General features: G+C 48.2%; 1 protein-coding gene across 4 annotated transcripts in view; it reads right to left on the reverse strand.

Annotated features, from left to right (window-relative positions):
• Positions 1-8,786: 8,786 nt before the first annotated feature.
• MLN (motilin) overlaps positions 8,787-20,045 on the reverse strand; it is a 42,826-nt gene continuing 31,567 nt past the window's right edge. For all 4 annotated transcript variants that reach the window (XM_075909999.1, XM_075910000.1, XM_025182739.2 and 1 more), the window contains exons 2-5: positions 18,052-18,186; positions 14,704-14,817; positions 12,851-12,959; positions 8,787-8,929 (exon numbers count right to left, since the gene is read on the reverse strand). In XM_075909999.1, coding sequence (XP_075766114.1) covers positions 8,922-8,929; positions 12,851-12,959; positions 14,704-14,817; positions 18,052-18,168 — 348 coding nt within the window. In that variant the 5' untranslated portion in view covers positions 18,169-18,186 and the 3' untranslated portion in view covers positions 8,787-8,921. The remainder of the gene's footprint in view (positions 8,930-12,850; positions 12,960-14,703; positions 14,818-18,051; positions 18,187-20,045) is intronic.

Genomic DNA, 20,045 nt, shown 5'->3' on the forward strand with positions numbered 1-20,045 from the left:
AAATTGGTTCAATATTCTGTTTCAATTCCTGTGTCAAATGCCAGTTTGGAAAGAATTGTTAGTGTCATGGGTAATCTATGGACTGATGAACGCAACAGAGTGTTCAGTCAGTAAGAAGTCAACTTTGTGGGGTTTTTTTTAATATACCTTTCACTTGTTTGGAGCAAAAGATGAGTTTTTAAAAAATTGATAAAAGCCGCACACTCTAATGTAAAATATATGCTGTAATGTAGATTGTCGTCAATAAACTTCCCATATCATGTATATTTTTTTTGGTCGACAAATTTTTATCAAGTGTGTCCGGTATTTTTGTGGAAACCATCTGGCAACCCTACACTGAGGTGCAACCACTTTGTCCTCTGAGAGAAATTCCAGGCCCCATAAATTACCTCTGCTTTAAAAAACAGCCTTTTTTGTGCTGTTTTATTTTGCTAAAGTAAGTGGAATAGGTAGGAAAGGAATGGCCGTCACTCAGGGATGGCCTGTAGATGCAAGCAACCTCAGCAGTCGCCTAGGGCGCCGCGTTCAACGGGGCGCCCAGTGATGACGTCACGCCATTGAGGGCTATGGAGGCGGGGGCGCAGATCACGCATTCCGCCTAGGGCGCCAGCTGCTGGCAGCTCTCCTCAAGCCACTTCTGCCTTCACTTGAACAGAGCCAGCCTTGACCACCTCACACTGAAACTAGTATGACATCTATCAGCCCTGAACAGCTTGATAACTCTGTGTCCCTTCCCACAACCATAGCTATGGGCCTCCCGGTGTTCATTCACAACAGATATTAATGGTGCAATCACAACAGAGAGGAACCTGCCAATATTTGATATTTGTGAAGAGAAAGAGCCACTTCTTCATTCTTACTTCCACCATTGGTCCATCTAACTTTCTCCCTATTGAGCCTCCTTTCAGCTTTCATCAACCAGTAGAGTCATTTATTTAAAGAACAAGGACTCCAGTGGCACCTTAAAGACTAAGCATTTTATTATGGCATAAGTTTTTGTGAGTTGTAGCTCACTTCCTCAGATGCACAAAGAAACTGATAGTAGGGATACAGAGATGGGAGTGTTACCTCTGAGCCAATTCAATAAGCATGGATGTGGATAAGAAGGTGAGAATCTGAGCCAATTCAATCTGCACGGATGTGGATAAGAAGGAGAGAATATCTCAAGTAGAAAATCACTTATGGTGATGAGTAAGCCATTTCCAAACTCTATTTAGACCCATTCTGATGGTGTCAAATTTGCATATGAATTACAGCTCAGCAGTTTCACATATGCAGCTTGGTTTTGAATTTTTTTTTTTTTGCTTGAGGATGGCAACTTTCAAGTCTGTAACTGTGTGTCCAGGGAGGTTAAGATGTTCTCCCACTAGTTTTTGTATGCTACCATTCTTGATGTCTGATGTGTCCATGTATTCCATAATAAAATTGCTAGTCTTTAAGGTGCCACTGGACTTGTTTTTGCTGAAACAGACTAAACACAATGACAGGTCTCAGAGGTAACTAATATAAAGTATGAGCCCGCACTACTGAAGCTGATGGAGGCATGAGCAGACACTCAAAGTTGTCAGAGGAGAGGGAGTTGATTGACACAACTTAAAGCCCCAGATTTGGTTTGAAAATTAAATTTGGCATCCGTCATGTAGAGTAATTGCTTTTTGCTGTTGTATGTAATCAAAGTGGCTGAAATATTGGAATGTTATAAAAGGTAAAGAGGATCTTGTGACTAATACATATGCACAGTGACTAATTAGGAGTAGTTATGATTAGAGCGGAGGACCACCAACTCGGCCGTCAGATATTAGCAGCTGTGGGTGACTGCCAAGCTGGTAACATGAATGTGGTAATTACAGAATGTTGTTTTTTTGGTGTAGAACATAATGACCCTAGATATTACAGGCACTCATGCAGGTGTATGCATACACACTGAGGAGTGTCCCTGATTCATGGCCTCACAGTTATTCTAGGTGACATCAACTTGGAACTGACAAGATCACTAGTATGTCAAAGCCTATAGTGGTTGGTTTCATTAGTACAAGAGTCTTTCTTTTCCCCTCACTTACATGGTTTAGGTTCCTTTCAAGTTGAGAGGAGACCTTTGAAGTGTGAGACGTTTCTGCTGGATTCCCTGCAGAACCATTACAGAGTCATGACTTCTGATTGAAGTTGTATCTTGTACAGTTTCAGCAACTGATTGTGCCTTTGATTTTATTTGATGTTTTAAATAAGAGGAAGAGTTGGTATGGGTGCTTCTGTTGCCTTTCATACTTATTTTGCTCTCATCACTTAATATAATGTGGGCCATCAACTCAATGCATTCTAGGGCTTCCTTATTTATTGAAGAAGACGGTTGCAAAATATGCCGCAATTTCTTAATCCGGTTAGCAAACGCAAACACCCGTTTAGCAGAGGCCAGATGGCCCAGTGAAGAATCACACTCCATTCTGCTGAGAAGTCTGGAAGGGTTAAGCGTAGGCACCTACATTCTCTAGCTGGAAAGTACAGTTAACAGCTAATACTTTGGAGCCATGCAAATACAGAACAAGACTAGTCAGCTAGTTCTGCTGGTGCTCCATTTCTGCAGGGGTTTCAGCTCATTTGGATGAGCTCGGGCTATGTATCCAGACTGCAAATTGCTCCAAATGCCACCTGTTTTAAGGACATGCATCCCTAGTTAAGAGACCAAGCCATATTCATGCTTAGTGTAACCTTGCATGGATGTCAGTGGGGATATGCCAAGAATTTGTCTGACCAGCATTAAGATTCACTCATACTGCCTGTCTTCAGAGCCCCCCCTGAAAAAGACTCATAGTCTTGAAGGCCCGAAGGGACCATCATGATCATTCTAGTCTGACTTCTTGCACACAGCATGCTGTGTTTTATTCTGATCACCCTTAATTCAGTTTTAATGTTGGTAGGATTCAGCTGGTTAACAGTAAACTTAAGTGAACTCAGAATTAGGCCCACTGCCGGGGTCAGTCCTGCCTCCATCTATCTTAGGATAGGGTTATAATTCAAAATGATCTGGACAAACTGGAGAAATGGCTTGAGCTAAATAAGATGAAGTTTAATAAGGACAAATGCAAAGTACTCCACTTAGGAAGGAACAATCCGATTCACATGTATGGAATGGGAAGTGACTATCTAGGAAGGAGTACTGCAGAAAGGGATTTAGGGGTCATAGTGGACCACAAACTAACATATGAGCCAAGAGCGTGACACTGTCGAAGCCTCTCCTCCCCCCGCCTTACAAAAACAAAACCACAAACATAACTCTGGAATGTATTAATATGAGTGTTGTAAGCGAGATCATGAGAATTAATACTTCCACTCTGCTCTGATTAGTCCTCACCTCAAGTATTGTGTGCAGTTCTGGGCACCACATTCAGGAAAGATGTGGAGAAATTGGAGAAGGCCCAGAGAAGAGAAACAAAAATTATTAAAGGTGAAAAAAACACGAGCTATGAGTGAAGACTGAAAAAAATAGGTTTGTTTAGTCTGGAAAAGAGAAGACAGAGAGGACATGACAACAGCTTTCGAGTACCTAAAAGGATGTTACAAGGAGGAGGGAGAAAAATTGTTCTCCTTGGCCTCTGATAGTAAGACAAGAAGCAATGAGCTTAAATTGCTGTAAGGGAGGTTGAGGTTGGACATTAGGAAAACTTCCTGTCAGGGTGGTTAAACACTGGAATAAATTGCCTAGGGAGGTTGTGGAATCTCAACGATGGGAGATTTTTAAGGGCAGGTTAGACAAACACCTATCTCAGATGGTCTAGATGGTGTTTGATCCTGCCATGAGGGCAGGGGATAGGACTTGACAACTTCTCGAGGTCCCTTCCAGTCCTATGATTCTTTAAGCAGCTGATTATTTTGGTCCCATAAGTGAACATTTAAGACAGGTTCCAATTCCATGGTAATTATTTCTGGCAGTGGGATAATTACATAGATAATTAGGGGCTGGGTTGGCCCATCTTCATCTGTGAGTAGAGGGTCCCAGAACTGGCTGGCAATTTGTAGCTCCATCACTTCATCTCTAAACACACCGAGGGGAGAATGAGAAATGCATGGAGTCTAACCTTATGCAAGATGAGGCCTCCATCTCCCGTGTAGGCCCACTGAGGTGGTCACCCCATTCCCTTCTCTGGGGCCCAGTCTCTCCTTGTAGAAAACTAGCACAAGCAACATGGCCGCTCTCTGATCCCGAGGAGGAAGTGCTCTCCAAGACACCTTGGTGGGTGGGTCCAGCCTCCCCCAGCCCCGCCCACAGGAAGTTAGAGGGCGGGACTAGCGGTATAAGAGCGGAGAGCTCAGACAGAGCCAGACCGCTAAGCAGGGTAGGTGCTTGGCTCCCACCTTGAAGGGCCCGGCTGTGCTACCCCCAGCCAGAAGACTGGGTCAGACCGCCCGGACCCCTGCTGATTCCCGAGCCCTGGCTGGGGCTGCCAAGGCCCCGGCCACCACCCAAGGATGCGCACCAGGACCCTTGCCGGGCCGGACGCCTGCCGGAGCCCAAACCCATGGACACCCTGCCAGCTCCTCCATTCTCCGCTAACCCACCGGAGCCGGGTAAGACCCCTGGAGGACTTCGGAAGTGGCCCAGGGACAGCCAACCCTGGGACGGCTGAGGAGATGGAGGTCAGGTGGGCAGCGTGTCATGGCCTGGAACCCCACTGACCCCTCGGCTTGGTCGGCGTGTAACGGCTCGGATCCCCGCCGACTCGGTGGCCATGGGGGGGCCACCATTAGGGCCCTGGGCTGGGACATGGTGGAGTAGAGAGGGCCCGTGTCCCCTCCGCTCTCCTTGCCCTTGGGTGGCAAGTTCCCCTGGTGGGGGTAAAACCCCTGCGCTTGTCGGCTTTCTGGAAGCGAGGAGATCACTGGTGGTAGCCACTTGTCGCCCTGACCCAGGGCTGCACCTTAGACTTTGAACTCTTGCTTGTGTGTTAACCCCTTTGTCTGTTTGCCCCACCCTGACCTAGGGCTGTGCCTTAGACTTTGACCTCTTAACTTGCTTGTGTGTTAACCCCCTTATCTCCTTCTGCCTCTGCCCCCTGCCTTAGCATGCCCCCTGCTGGCCACTGCCTGCATTCACCTGCCATCACTAACTCTCCCTACCTTTAATATCAGCAATTCACAGACACTTACCTTCCTTCCTCCCCCTTCCCACCCCCCCGAATCCCCCTTCTGTTCTGCAATGTGATTTGTCCTTTTCATATCTGTTCATTTTTTTAAATTGTATCCTTTGGTATATATGGTTGTGACTACTTTCTTCCACTATTTGATCTGAGGAAGTGGGTCTGGCCCACGAAAGCTCATCATCTAATAAACCATCTTGTTAGTCTTTAAAGTGCTACATTGTCCTGCATTTTGCTTCAACTACCCCAGACTAACACGGCTACATTTCTATCACCATCACTAACAGGATACCTTGACTGCGCTGACACTGACTGAGCAGTAGGGGGAGTGCCCGAGAGGAAAATTCAGGACAATTTGCCCATTTTTCTTTAAAAAAGGCGGGACACCTGTAAGAGGGCTTAATTAAGGGCCAATCTGGTTAAAAATGGGACAGATGGTCACCCTAAGATTAACCGCCACCCACTCCAAGTGGGAAGGTAGCACCTAGCCCAGACCCAACTCACTTTAGTTACATGGCATTTTGACAGCAATCCTTCATACCGAATACTGCTCACTTACATGGGATCCTTGCAGGGTATTTAACTTGTCAGCCACCCCATCACTCATGAGCACAGCACAGGTGTGGATGGACCTTTACTGATCTCTGGCCAGATGGTGTAACATGTCCCGAGTCTGTCTGGCATTCTGAGGAGGTTAAGGTGATTGTATTGAGCGCCTTTTTTTTTTTCCCCCGCCATCCTTCAGTTTAGCCAGAGAAAAATGTGATCAGTTTCTTGAGAGGTGAGTTCACAGCTACCCACGTATCGGCTGGTGGTAATGGAGTATGCTGCCCTGGAAACTGGATGAGCTGCTGCTAGCGAAAAGAATTATTTGAGCTGATGGTGGTAATCGAATGCTGACAATAGGAGGAAAAAGAGAGCAGAAAAGAACCGACACTTCTAAGCAGCCGGCTGAGATGCTGTGCATACAGATGGGTCCTGGAGTCGGCTTTCTGTTTTGCTTCATTACAGGGAAGGGGGGGGCACATCGGGGCTGGCAGCTTGAAGAGAAAGCAAAAGTGTGTGTGTGTGTGTGTGTGTGTGTGTGTGTGTGTGTGTGTGTGTGTGTGTGTGTGTGTGTGTGTGTGTGTGTGTGTGTGTTAAAAGGACGCTGTCAAAAAAGTCAGGCCTAGAAAGCGACCTGCTCTGAAGATGACAAATATCTGTGGCTAAATCCAGTGCTTTGACAAAGTGGGGCTTTGCATACGAAAGCAAAGGTCTAATTAAATATGTTAGTCTTCAAAGTGCCACAGGACGCCTCACTCCGAAGAGGGTACGGGTTAGAAGATTGTACAAACGGCCCCATCTCACTGCTTCGTGCGGGTATTTGGAATCAGATCAGCCAGATGGACAAAAGTACGCACTCTCTTGAGCGCCTCTTAGCCCTGCAGAGCTACTAGAGGTAGCTGGGTTCTACTCTGGCTTGTGCATTAGCTGAAAAGTCATGAGCTAAGTAGTGACTGGTGAAGCCATCTTCTGCCCAGGTAAAAATCTGAAGGAGGAATTCGCACGCCCTAGAGCCACCTCTGGATCTCATCTTGGTGAGCCATCGCCATGGCACCAACCGCCCCTCCCAAGGATTCCCTGGCTGTCTCCCCAGGTTGTGGGCTCCACCATGGGGCTGGGAGATCATGCCTCAGCCCCATTTTTAACCTGGGAGCAAGGCACAAGTAAGATAGCACAGCCAGAGGCTCTTTTGAGAAACCTCCTGTGCCCTGGGCAGCATCCCTGCATAGCAGGAAGCTCCATGGGCATCTGCCAACTTGGGCAGCAGCATAGCGCAAGGTAAAAGAAATCAGGCAGGTGCTGCTTTGAGCTCGGAGCAAGTCTGACGCCCACACAGCTGTCAGGACATCTGCAAGTTTCTGCGGCAGAACGTCTTCCTTCAAGATGAGCCTCACCCAGTTTTCCTTCCCTGTCCTTTGGTTTTCCCCTCAGAGGCAGGAACAGTTTGGGGAAGGCTCTCAGGTTTGTAGCGAATGCCCCATTAAGAACAACAGCCCAGTCTCTGATCTCATTTAGGGTACATCTACATTGCACATTAATTTTGAACTAAGCTATTCCAGGATCGTTATTCCAAAATAGCTTGTTTTGAAGTAGCACGTCTACACGGCAGGGAAGCCTCAAAATTAGTCTGAGGCAGGCTTCCCTAATGTAGACGCTCTATCTTGATTTAGCGCCCCAGGAGACACTGGGGAGGAATAACTTAGAATGGCTCTGGAGAGGGGGTATTTCAAAATAGCAGCAGTGGAGTGCCTACGCACGCCTTATTTCAAAATAGCTATTTCACAATAGGCGATATTCCTCGTAGAATGAGGTTTACAGATTTTGGAATAAGCCGCCCGTTCTTTTGAAATTATTTCAAAATGATGGAGTGGCTGTGTAGACGCTCACATTGTTATTTCTGAATAACGGCCGTATTCTGAAATAATGCTGCTATCTAGACACACCCTTACGCTTTAAATCTGGTAAATTTATAGGTGACCCGGCCTGTCTCCATGGAAAGCTGATTTACACCAGCCCTGTGAGACTGCACTGTTTTTATTTCAGCCTCGCTGAATGCATTGCATTCATTATCTTCCCTCCTCAGATTCAGTTACTGGGGATTTCATAGCATAACTTGCCCTTCAGCAACAGTCCCTGCAAACTTCCAGCTACATTAGGCTGATCAATCTGTGTGATGGAAATATGTGTTTGAATTGCATGTTAAAGCTGGCGAGCTCTCATGACTACATGTATTGTTATATGGGAAGAGATTTAACTTCTCCTAAGGGCAGAGCTGGCTTTCAAAACACAAAGTACAGAGCACTTCCAATTGCATATGTCTTATTTCGGCACTAATACTGCAGCTATTTAAATGCAGCAGTAGCCGCATTTGTGTTAAGTTAGGAGGATAAAATTGGATTGGAATTGGATACCTGTCACTCAGACATGTCATGTGTCTCATTATTTCACACCTTACCAATGTTGAATTCCGTGGTAACTATAGAGTGACTGTTCTTACTTAAGCCAAAAGCATGTAAATGCTTCATAATTGATGTTACATTAAAGTGAAATTAACGACTTACATTCTGTTGTGTTTGCAACGCAGAAATACCAATGGATCTGGGTGTTATCAGAAGGTGGCAGTGAGCTTGGACCATAAGCTGTGTGTATTCACAATATAATAGCCATCGGTAAAGTGCAGCTGTCAGTAATATGGGTCTTCATATAGTTATGGTGAATTGCCAGTAATAGCATGCTGTGTAGTCTGGTGCTAGAGGGAGTGTTCTGTAGTGATTAAAGCAGTGAACTGTGAGTTAGGACTCCGGGGTCCTATTCCAAGCTCTCGAAGGCAACATCCACTACTGAGTAGACCAGGGATGGGCAGTCAGGACTTGGTTTGCTGTGTGACCTTGAGCAAGTCACCTCACCACCCACTGCCTCAGTTTCCCCATCTATGAAACAAGATGAGCAATACTCACCGGCATTGGAGTGAATGAGGCCTAATAACTCAGTGTGTGCAATCTGACTTGAGTTCCTCAGACAAAACACGCTCTTCTGGAGGACTAGAAATCCTGATGATGTCGAGCCATCTGATTATTAAAAACATTTTAAAGGCACAAGTCATTATTTTATTCAACTGCATGTTTTATTAGCTCCCCTTAGATTTTTTTTCTCTTTTGAAACGCTTTACAGATGTACGTGTACAGAAGCGTCAACCTATTGTCTAGAAAGCAGCATCGCTCTGCTCTTCTGGTTCTGAGGACATCAGTTAACTATAAAGAGGAAAGAAACATGCTTACATTTTGATTCAGTCCTTTGGAGGAGATAGAGATACGTTTCCACCCTTTCATAAGCCACATATGTAATGCCCAGTCCTTTATACACAATGCTCTGTCCTGTCCTTTATAAGCCTTGTGCAAATCTATATGAGACCCATGTACAGTTCCCAATCCTTTACATACAATTCCCAGTCCTTTGCATACAGTTCCCAAAGCTTTGTGTGCAATACCCACCCTCCCCAACTTCCACCCTCACAGAAACGATGCAGAACTGAAACCAGCACAGTTCTGCTGGCTTAGCAAGCCAACACAAAGGGTGGAAGCCCTGTTGCTAGGGTTATTTAAACCTCAACTGGAGACATCCCCAGAGAATTCACTGTAGATAACAAGCCCATTCTGCTCCTCAACCGTGCGTGCATGAATTGACTAAATTACCTACGGTCACAGAATTTTCCGCCTCTAGTTTATACACACTAAGGGCCAGAAGAAGAGCTCAGGGCTAGCTTTTGAATTGCACCACAGCACAACTCAGGGCTGAGTTTAAGAGGTCCGCTCCCATTCAGACACCTAAATAGAGGTCAGGTAAGAGGTTTGCAGAGAGCTCAGCACCTAACCCCTTTGAAAATCTGCCCCAGAGGGCAGGTGCGGATTTCTTTTGCCAATGTGGCCTAATTGCTGGGTGCTGCATTCTGCTGAAAGTCTCACCCTAAATCTTCAGTGGTGTTCTGTAACAGAGATCAGGATCGGGCTCTTGGTTTTGCCAAGTTGTAGGTTCTTGGGGGAATGTTGCTGTGCACACACCATTTACTTAGGGCTGGGTTGTGCAGTCTTTTTGCATCCTCGTGCAGTCCCATTGGTTACAGGGGGGAAGAAGGGGAACTCACATATGCGCATCACAGTGGCTATGTCTAGACTGCAAGCCTCTTTCGAAAGAGAGCGTCTAGACTGCACGCGGAACTTTCGAAAGAGCAAGCCGCTTTTTCGAAAGAAAGCACCCAGTGAGTCTGGATGCTCTCTTTCGAAGAAGCCCTATTTACATTCAAGAACGCCTTCTTTCGAAAGAAGCACTTTCGAAAGAAGGCGTTCTTCCTCGTGAAATGAGGTTTACCGCCGTCGAAAGAAAAGCCGCGTTCTTTCAATTTAATTTCGAAAGAACGCGGCTGCAGTCTAGACGCAGGTGAAGTTTTTTCGGAAAAAGGCTACTTTTCCCGAAAAAACCCCTGAGTCTGGACACAGCCAGTGTGAAGAAGAGATGCGTGATCTGGCCCTATTACCTTGCTAAGGCAAACCCCACTGACTTCAGGGCTGAACAATTCACCCTAAGTGAATTCAGTTTTCGGTGCCCAGCAACATTCCCCCAAATACCTACAACCTGGCAAAACCAAGAGCCTGAGCCCAATCACTCTTACACCCCTGTGATCTGAGAGCATTTGCGCCCAAGAGGCGGGAGATCCATGATGTGTAACTGTACCCAAGAGATGATCCAGGGCCCGTGGAAGAGTTCAGTGGGACTGGGGACAGAAAGGAAAAGCTAAATTGTGGCTGTGCCCTATGCCCCATGCGCAAGGCAGCGCTGAGTTGAGCTTTCCAAGCAGTAGACAGCGAACCAGACTGTGTCCCCTTGTTTCTCTCCCCTCAGTGGAGGGAAGGGCATTGGGTGTCGGGATGGTGAAAGGTCTCACAATTCAGGGTGACTGCACCTGTGTTTCCCCCTTGGGGTCTAGCATGGGCACCCACTGTAGGTTCCCAGCTCCTCGGCCGCCAGCTCTCTTGGGTGCAGAGGCATATCTGTCCCTCCTGACCACCTTTTCTCGGACTGCGCGGTTCCCTGCCTACACTGGGAGTTCCCCAGAAAGTCAGACTGACTGAGCAGGTCTGGTTCGCTTCCCCCCAGAGGCTAAAAGGAACAGCATTGCCCACAGATCGGAGCTACCACACAGCCCTTTCTGAAGGAGCACATTTATTCTTGAGGTGGTAGCATTTCAGAGAAGACATTACCACACTGCAGGAACCTACACCTGCTAATAACCCTGCCAGAGATTACCCCGCCCACCCAAGTCCAACTAGGGCTCCAGGAGGAGTCACCCCTTCCAACGCCACCACAGGGCTTTCCTTTGGTTACAGCTTCAGAACACCTTTTGCTCACAAGAACCCCCTTGAATAGGGTAAGTCCTTCCCACCCTTTCCAGGAAGGACAGGGATGTCCCTGGCACAGAAGGTTGTAGGGATGTTAAATATCGACTAGTCGATAAGGCACCTTTGCCTCTGAAGTGTAGCAACAGCCCTAGGGCTGTTGCTACACTTCAAAGACAAAAGCGTTGCTTGGAGCCTGGGTCAGCTGGGGACTTCCTGCTGATCCCGGGCTCCATGTGGTGCTGCCACTTTGAAACCCTGCGTGGAGCCTGACGCTGGGCTCCCTGCGGCATTTCAAAGTGGCAGCGCCGCACGGAGCCCAGGGTCAGCGGGGGAGTCTGCAGCTGATCCCGGGCTCCATGCGGCGCTGCTGCTTTGAAACGCCATGTGCAGCCTGGGGACACCCTAGCTGGCCTTGGGCTGTACGCAGTGCTGCCTCTTTGAAGATAGACTAGTCGATTAGTCCTTCACATCCCTAGAAGGTCCCGCTAATTCAGGCTATTTATCCCAAAGTCTTTTCTTTGCTGGTCTGTAGAGAATCCGGTCTGAGTCAGTGTAGGTGAGCCGTCCTGGGGGAGGGAGCTCTTGTGACATGTTCCAGCCTAAGGGCATTTGCCTCATGACCTACCCCTGTTCTTAGCTCCTGGAGGGCTTCCTCAGGGAATCATCTATAATCCCGGGCTTACAGGGGATGCCCCCAGTGGGCTGACAACTGCACTGATCGCACTGTGGGGTGGAGCCAAAGCTGCACTCCCATATATGGGGGACCTAGCAGCCCCAGGGAGGCAACTGTACCCGCCGCAGTGGAATCCCAGGTGTGAGTAGCCAGCTCAATGGAGTAAGGGGAGGGTCTTGGCATTCAATTTAGCAGGTCTAGTAAGGACCCACTTAATCAAACACTGAGGGTGCCCCCAGTTGGTGCTGGTACTCCTCGATTCGTGAGGAGTCAGGGAAGTTGATGGGAGTGTTTGCTCCTGTCAAGCTCCCTCTGTGAAGATGGCGCCAAGCTCAGATTCAAGTATATCGACTCCAGCTATGTTATTTACGTAGCTGGTGTTGCCTCCCTTAAGCCAACCTTCCGGGTTGAGTCCAGCTCTAGCCTGAGCCAGCGTGCAGGATGGGTCCCATTCTGGCCTTAAGGGAAGACAGAAACAAGCTCGAAAGCCCAGATCTTCAAAGGTCTTTAGGCACCTCACTCCCACTGATTTCTCCTTAGCTATTCAGTGCACTACCTGGGCTGGCCTGGAATGGGCCTTTCACCCTTCATTTGGCAGAAGGCAGCTCCAGGGCTGGCCCACAACATTTTGGCACCTGAGGCGGGGAGCTCAAATGACACTCCCATGCCCCCTCACTTGGGCCAAAACTTTGAAAGGTCTCAATTCTCTGGGTCCTAGTGGCACTGCCCCCCCCCAAACAGTCTGGCACCTGAGGCGGCCGCCTCAGTTCGCCTCATGGTAAGGCCAGCCCCGGGCAGCTCCTCTGTCTGGTTTTTATGCGGACGCTTTTTCAAGCAGCGGGAACAATGTTCCCAGCCACTGAGGAGGGACATGAACACGGGGCCAAATGAGACGGCTTGGCAATGGTGAGATGTCACTGTAACACTCGACCACAGCACCGAGTGGACAAGCAGAAGGCAGCTTACTGCTCTTAAGCACAAAGCACGTCCATGGTGGGGGGCAGATGAGGACTCTGTAAAGGGAGCACACAGGACACAGAAACCAGTCCAAGAATATAAATATCACTGGGGAGGGGGAGAGGCACAGCTCAAGTTCCTGATGGTACCATTTTGAGCATCCAGTAGCATCTCAGTTAGCAGCTCCTTCAGGACATGTTGGTATTTCTCCAGCTGCCCAGAACTGTGCCGCATGCTAGTTTCTCCAGGGGCAGTCAGCTGTGAAGGAAAGCAGAGTTAACAAAAAGGGAAATTGAAGGGTGTGGGAAGCAGATAACCAAATTCCCTACTTTACTGATATTGCAGAACAAGGGCTTGTCTTGTGCACAGAATTAAGCGCCACTGTGTGTTAGAGTTTTCCCTGCCAACTCTGTAGCCAGCCACCGAATGTTGTAGCAGCAGGAAATTCTGTCACGTGGTTTGGAATAACGCTGGGTTGGTCTATTCTCCTATTGGGGGCTTAATCCTGCATCATTCAAATCAATGGGCACCCTCAGTATGGTGGATATGGGCATGGACAGGGTCTCTACAAGGGATCAGTGGCCACGAGGGCAGTCCTTGAACTCTTTCATCACTCTTGGGGAGCATTCCCTGTAAGCCGAGTGTTTGGGTGGCCACCCAGGAGAGATTCAAATGCTGCCTAGTTGATCGGCAGAGTGTCCACAGCCAGCAGCTTGTGTTTCTAATGGTGGTGCACATCTGTACATGCCTTGGTGCACATCACAACATTTATTCTGCACCTGGGTGGAAAAAAAATAGAGGGGAACATTGCTCTTGGGTTAACAGATCTCCCAGAGTTTCAATCCATTGGGTCACCCAGATATTGTCTTGGAAATTTAGGTGGAATAGGTAGAGCCCTGGAAATCCACAGTTTTGTATCCGCATCTGTGGATGTGGATTTGGGTATCTGTGGCTCATTTTTGTGGATGCAGATACAAATTTTGTATCTAGAATCCTGCAACTTAGCAGATATTGGCTTTATGTCTGTGGACATCCACATCTGCAGATCATTTTTGCAGATGTGGATGTGGATACAATAGGGAAGTTAGCGGCTAGACGGCAAACCGTTTAACCGATAAGGAAGTATTTCTTTAAACAATGCACGGTCAACCTGTGGAACTCATTGCGAGGGGATGTTGTGAAAACCAAAAGCGTAGCTGGGTGCAGAAGAGAATTAATTACATTCGTGGGGGATAGGTCCAACAGTGGCTATTAGCTAAGATGGCCAGGAACACAACCCAAACTCTGGCTGTCCCTAAGCTTCTGATCACTAGATGCTGGGCCTGGATGACAGGAGTCATTTGATGATTTCCCTGTTCTTGGCATTCCCTGGGAAGCACCTGACAATAGTCACAGTATAGTATAAGACTAGATGGCTCACTGCCTGTTATGGTCTAAAACAGGCATTTTCTGTCCCCAAGGCCAACAGTGAAGCTGGGTAGCCTCAAGTTTGTAAACTCAGTACCCCTCTTCAAGATCCTTAGGAATCCAGCAAAGATGCTGGACAATTTACAGGCAATAACAAGCCTATGTTAGTAAATACCTTATCAAAAGCCTGAAGCGGACTTCCAAATCCTGAGCTGCAGGCAGGTGAATATTGAGCAGTAAATGAAATATCAGTGGATTTTTCACCATCTCTGTGCCAGGCCGGGCAAGCTGACTTGACAGCTGAGCTACTCCATTTCCAAAGACAATTTCGCAAGGCTGAGGTGCAGCCTGCCCCCATCTTCTGATCTAACTCGGCCTAAGACCTGGCCGTAGTTCGTAGGAATTGGGTAGTAGCCCTTTAAGCACTTTCTGTGCTCGCTCACCCTTTTCTATTGCAGAAGCCACCAGAACCTAAGAGAGCAGCAGTGTAAACATGGAGCGAGGCCTCATACGTTTGTCTCTGGTCATCGGGCATTGTTATTGGGCACCCAACTGCGCTCATAGACTCAAGCGTCCCCTCTGCCATGCTCCTCACCGTGACGATCTCGCCCTCGGCCACGCTCTCTGCCGAGAGCTCGGTCACGTCTCCGCCTTCCGATCGCTTCTGCAGCATCAGGGATTTCTTCTGCGCTTTGTTCCTCTCCCTCTCCTGGAGGCAGAGTGGAGAACAAACACCCAGGGTCAGGGGAACCCACATGGAGGGGGTGAGTCTGTAGAGGGGTTGCTCAAGAGAGGGTCTGTTTGCTGTTTCCGATGCTGAATGTTACAAGGGGTATTTTCAGAAAGAGAGAGGCAGGTTTTGGATGGACCATAAGAAGTATTCCCCTCTCACCCCTTGGGGATCCTTGATTGTGATGAGTAGGTGGGAGATGCGAGTTGGACAGACTACCATGGATGATACATTGCAAAAGTCCACATCATTGTACATTCTCTAGGCCTGTACAGAGACACAGCGGAGAAGCTTTCACAACGGCTTCCCATTTCTCGTTAAATTCTCACATTGTTTAACTGGATCCACCTATTTCCCCTCGCCTTCTGACAGTGGTGAAGAATTGCCATGCTCCACCCAAGAAGTGGCTGCAGGGTCGCTCAGCAGACACTCAGGAAGGAATCTCCACGCATTTCTAGTCAGGGTGAGAAATCCTAGCCCCACTGAAGTATTGTTAATTATTTCAGTGGGGCCAGGATTTGACCCAGGGTCTCTCCAGGATGAAGGACAGGCAGGGATGATGTGGGAAATTTGTCTGTGCTGTGTGAAAACAGACAACAGTCGTTTTCAGGGCTGTCGGCGTGGCACCTTTTCAGCCGCATTAGTTTCACATCAGAAGAAAATTGTCCTCTATGCACATCCCAGAACTGAAACCTATTTGGTGCACAGTTAATTGGTAAAACAAAGAAGCGCAGCTGAATAATGATGGGAGACTACAGCTTCTCCATAAAAATCAGAGCCATTAGCAAGTGTAAAAGAAAATGGGTAAAAAATATCCATGAATGTAAATATCCATGAATGCCTTTTGTTTCCACTATCCTATGTTATGTTCAGCTGGATCCTGGCTCTGACAGTCTAATCCTCAGTCTTGAAGAATGTTTTTCCCTCAAAGTCCTCTGTGGGACTGGTAAATAAAGTGCTCAGTCTTGTAAGTTCCCTTATTGACCACAGCCCAGGACTGCTGGGGGACCTGTTGTGCTGTGGAGAGTGTGTTCTAGCCACATTTTACAGACAGAGATGGACATGAGAGAATTGGTCTAAACCTTGGACCCACTGAGAGCTTTACGAAGGGACCAACTGCCCCTTCAATAAGTGTTGGCCTGAGATCCATGTCCCATTGAAAGCCCCAGCTGAAAAGCATGGCTCTTCAGGGAAACACGTACATTTGTGTTTAAAGTTAAGCCCAAGCTTATATGATTTCCTGAACCAGGGCCAAAGTCAGCACTCTGAGGGCATGTCTACCCAGCAGGGCTAAAGCCAAAATAAGCATGTCATTCATGCTTAAATTTGACACTTTATGCCTAGGTCTTAACAAAGACACGAATTACCTTACCCATTACAAAGATAGCTTCCCCAATTATCACCTCTAATATCATTAGCTCACAGACATTTACCTTCCCTCCCTCCCCCCATCTCCCTTCTGTTCTGAAATTTGATTTGTCCATTTCATACGTGTTCATTTTTTTGATTGTATCCTTTGGTATATATGGTCGTGCCAACTTTCTTCCACTATTTGATCTGAGGAAGTGGGTCTGGTCCATGAAAGCTCGTTACCTGATAAACCATCTTGTTAGTCTTTAAAGTGCTACATAGTACTGTTTTTTGTTTCAGCTACACCAGACTAACACGGCTACATTTCTATCACTATCAAATCCCCCCTCACTCTTCTCTTCTGCAGACTAAACAAACCCAAATCCCTCAGTCGCTCCTCATAGGTCATGTGCTCCAACCCCCTAATCATTTTGGTCGCCCTCTGCTGGACCCTCTCCAATGCATCCACATCCTTTCTATAGTGGGGGGCCCAGAACTGGACACAATACTCCAGATGTTGCCTCACCAGAGCCGAATAAAGGAGAAACATCACTTCTCTAGATTTGCTGGCAATGTTCCTCCTAATGCACCCTAATATGCCATTAGCCTTCTTGGCTACAAGGGCACCCTGCTGACTCATATCCAGCTTCTCATCCGCTGTAACCCCCAGGTCCTTTTCTGCAGAGCTGATACTTAGCCAGTCGGTCCCCAGCCTGTAACAATGCTTGGGAATAACAGTTTTATTCTGAAAGAACACTGCTGTGTAGACATAGCCTGAGAGTGTTTGTAGATGATCACCCAGTAGGTACAGTCCTAGGCTATTGATTGAAAGTTGGTGGTTTGAAATCCCCTAAGGCAGGGCTATTCAATTCTGGAAACCCCAGGGGCCATAATGATACTCACAGCACATGCTGAAGGCCACAACGTAAACATGGTTGCATATACATACAAATATATATGCAAATATATGTAAATAGCTTATTTCACACAATGTCCCAGTGCTCCCGGCACATCCTCCTTGGGGGCTATAAACACTTAAACACTGATGCCCTGTACCCATCTATTCCAGCCAGCCCATCCGCTTGCATCTTTCAATGCTCACCCCGCCAGGGAGACGCCTCGCCATTGTGGAGCGTGTTCCCAGTGGAGGCCATGTTCAAAGGATCCCACCCGCGGGCCACAAACAAATGGGCCATGTGTTGAGTAGCCCTGCCCTAAGGGGTACCAGCTGCACGGCAGCACCACTGAGAACAAACGGAGCCAGTGTGGCCCGGACTTGCCCCACTTTCCCAACAACACGTGCTTAAAGAAACCATCCGCTTGTCTTTTCCAGCCTGGCACTGTACGGCCTGACGCTAGCGCATGTGAGGCTTTAGCGGGTTAACACACCAACCATTCACCTCTGGAGACCAGCTGGCTCAAGGCATAAGAGAAACCGATCTACTGCTCTCAGCAGAGCCCTCACGGATGAGGACCATCTGGATATATTCTCATTCAATCAGTTCGCTGCCATTGCAGGGGCTTTGGGCATTAGTGCACCTCCCAATGCCTCCGGTTCCCCGCCAGTGGCACCAAATAGTTTTGTCTCAAGAAGGCTGTGATACGTTGGCCTAGTTCTGGTGGCGGGGGCTGGTGTGGAAGTCACTAGGTTGTGTGTAACGGCCTCTGAATGACAGGTGGTCCCTTCTGGCCTTAAACCCTAAGACTGTCAACATCATGAAACCATCAGTCAGACCGACACTGTCACTGCTCAGAGGGGGTGAACACCCGGCAAGGCATCAGCATGGCCCTGTGTGTGGGAAGCATGCACCTTTCTGCACCATGCGGAGGGGCTGGCCACACAGTGTGGTTCTCAGGGGTTACCTGCATCCTCTCGATGTCGCTGCGCGTGAAGAAGGCTAGGTAGCCTTCAGTCTGCCCAGCCAGCATGGCTGCCACGTACACCACCAGCAGAGAAGCCACCACCTTCCTGGAAACCATCACGGAGCTTGAGAAAGCCTGAGCAATAGAGGAGAGCGGAGGTAAGAACAGACTAGCAGGATGGCTGCTTTCTGGAGTGCCTGGCAGTTCAAGCAATGTCAGGACCAATGAACTATGCTCAGAAAGTATCCTAGGGCTGGAAGAGACCTCAAGAGTCATCGAGTCCAGCCCCCTGCCCAAAGCAGGACCAATCCCAACTAAATCAACCCAGCCAGGGCTTTGTCAAACTGGGACTTAAAAACCTCCAGGGATGGAAGATTCCACAACTTCCCTAGGGAACCCATCCCAGTGCTTCCCCACCCTCCAGGGAAATAGCTTTTCCTCATATCCAACCTAGACCTCCCCCACTGCAACTTGAGTACCCATGAGTTATAGTTCAGGTAGTTTACCCTTCCTGGGACAGAACTTGGGTTTTATAAACAATTTTCTTTGCCTTTCATTTCTGATCAGTACAGACTTCCTACTTCTTCTCCCAGCAGCTCTTATCACTGACATTAGGTGTTGTGTGAGTCCCAAATCCCTCGAGGGCCTGACCTCCAGGCAGTGGCCCAGTGCTAAGAAGGCTCCACAGCCCACAAGCACAGCTCCCGCTTTCTGACAGGATTCATGTGGGCTACACTAGGGATGTTAAAATATGTGTATTTATGTAAATGTGTAACCGCTGGAGTTTTCAGCAGTTACACCTTTACACATGAGGGGAGGGGGAACAGCTCCCCAGGAATTGATGTGCAGGGAGCAGGCTTTTAAGCTGGCTCTCTGTGAGCACCGGCTCCCATGGAGCCGCCTGTCCCCTCCCCTCCCCCCAGGAGCAGCGCGGAGGAGGGACAGACGGCTCCACGGGAGCTGGTACACGCAAGAAGTCGGTTTAAAAACTGGCTCCCCGTGTGTACTGGCTCCTGCCTGGCCCTCCCTTCCCTCCGTGCTGCTGCCTCTGTATCAGAGGCAGCAGTGCAGGGGGAGGGGCTGCATGTAACTGTGAAATTTAACTGAGGAGCTCAGGTTCATGGGTTTAACCGTGTACACATGTACACTATCACATCCCTGATCTACCCTCAGGCAACCAAGATGCCTACCTGGGGCAAAAGGCAATGTGCTCTCAGCAAGCGCTTGGGTAAAGATACATGGGCTGGCTCACATTTCTTTGCACAGCACAGAGCTGGGAAACATTATCGGCTGGGAAGCATTTCTCAGTTCATACAAAAATGAAAACTGCTTTGGAGATTGAACATTTTCGATTTGATGTTGCATTTGGGAGCACTCTCCTGGCAACTGCCGTGCTGCACCAAGGGAATAGGGAAGGACCCTTTCCCTCAGAGTTCCTGAACCCCATGTTGCTGAACAAAGCCGGCTTTTACTCTGGACTCCTCTTTGAGAACATTATGTATTACTGACCTAGCATGTCGCCTCCAAAGATTTCCTCATGCTTTACTGCATTATCCCCATCTTACAAATGGGGAAACTGAGTCACGGAGCAGCAAAGTGACTTGCTCCCGGTTACTGTGTCAATGTCAGGACTGGGAACAGAACTCAGGGGTTATACTTTAAGGAGTGGGGCTCGGTGGTCCAAGATCCCATGTGCTAGCTCTCTCCCTGAGCTGAGAATATATAACCAACGGGTCCTAATTAACAGGCCCCCTCTTTATGCACTAGACAATGGCATCTCTTATGAATGGATCTGTTCCTAGGCAGTGACTTTCTATGCTTAAAACCGCAGTCTTACAGAGCGCTGAATGCCTATTCAGTTCTGCCAGTGTTATGCCTCCGTTACAGTGCGTATGAAAATCAAGACTTGCCCAAGGGACAATGCTTCAAGCTACCCGCACTGAGTTTCCATAGTGAGGGAAGTGTCATGATTTGGCAGAAAGCAATAACTTTAG

This window comes from Pelodiscus sinensis, chromosome 27 (genome assembly GCF_049634645.1).
Source record: "Pelodiscus sinensis isolate JC-2024 chromosome 27, ASM4963464v1, whole genome shotgun sequence".
NCBI classification, from domain to species: Eukaryota; Metazoa; Chordata; order Testudines; family Trionychidae; genus Pelodiscus; species Pelodiscus sinensis.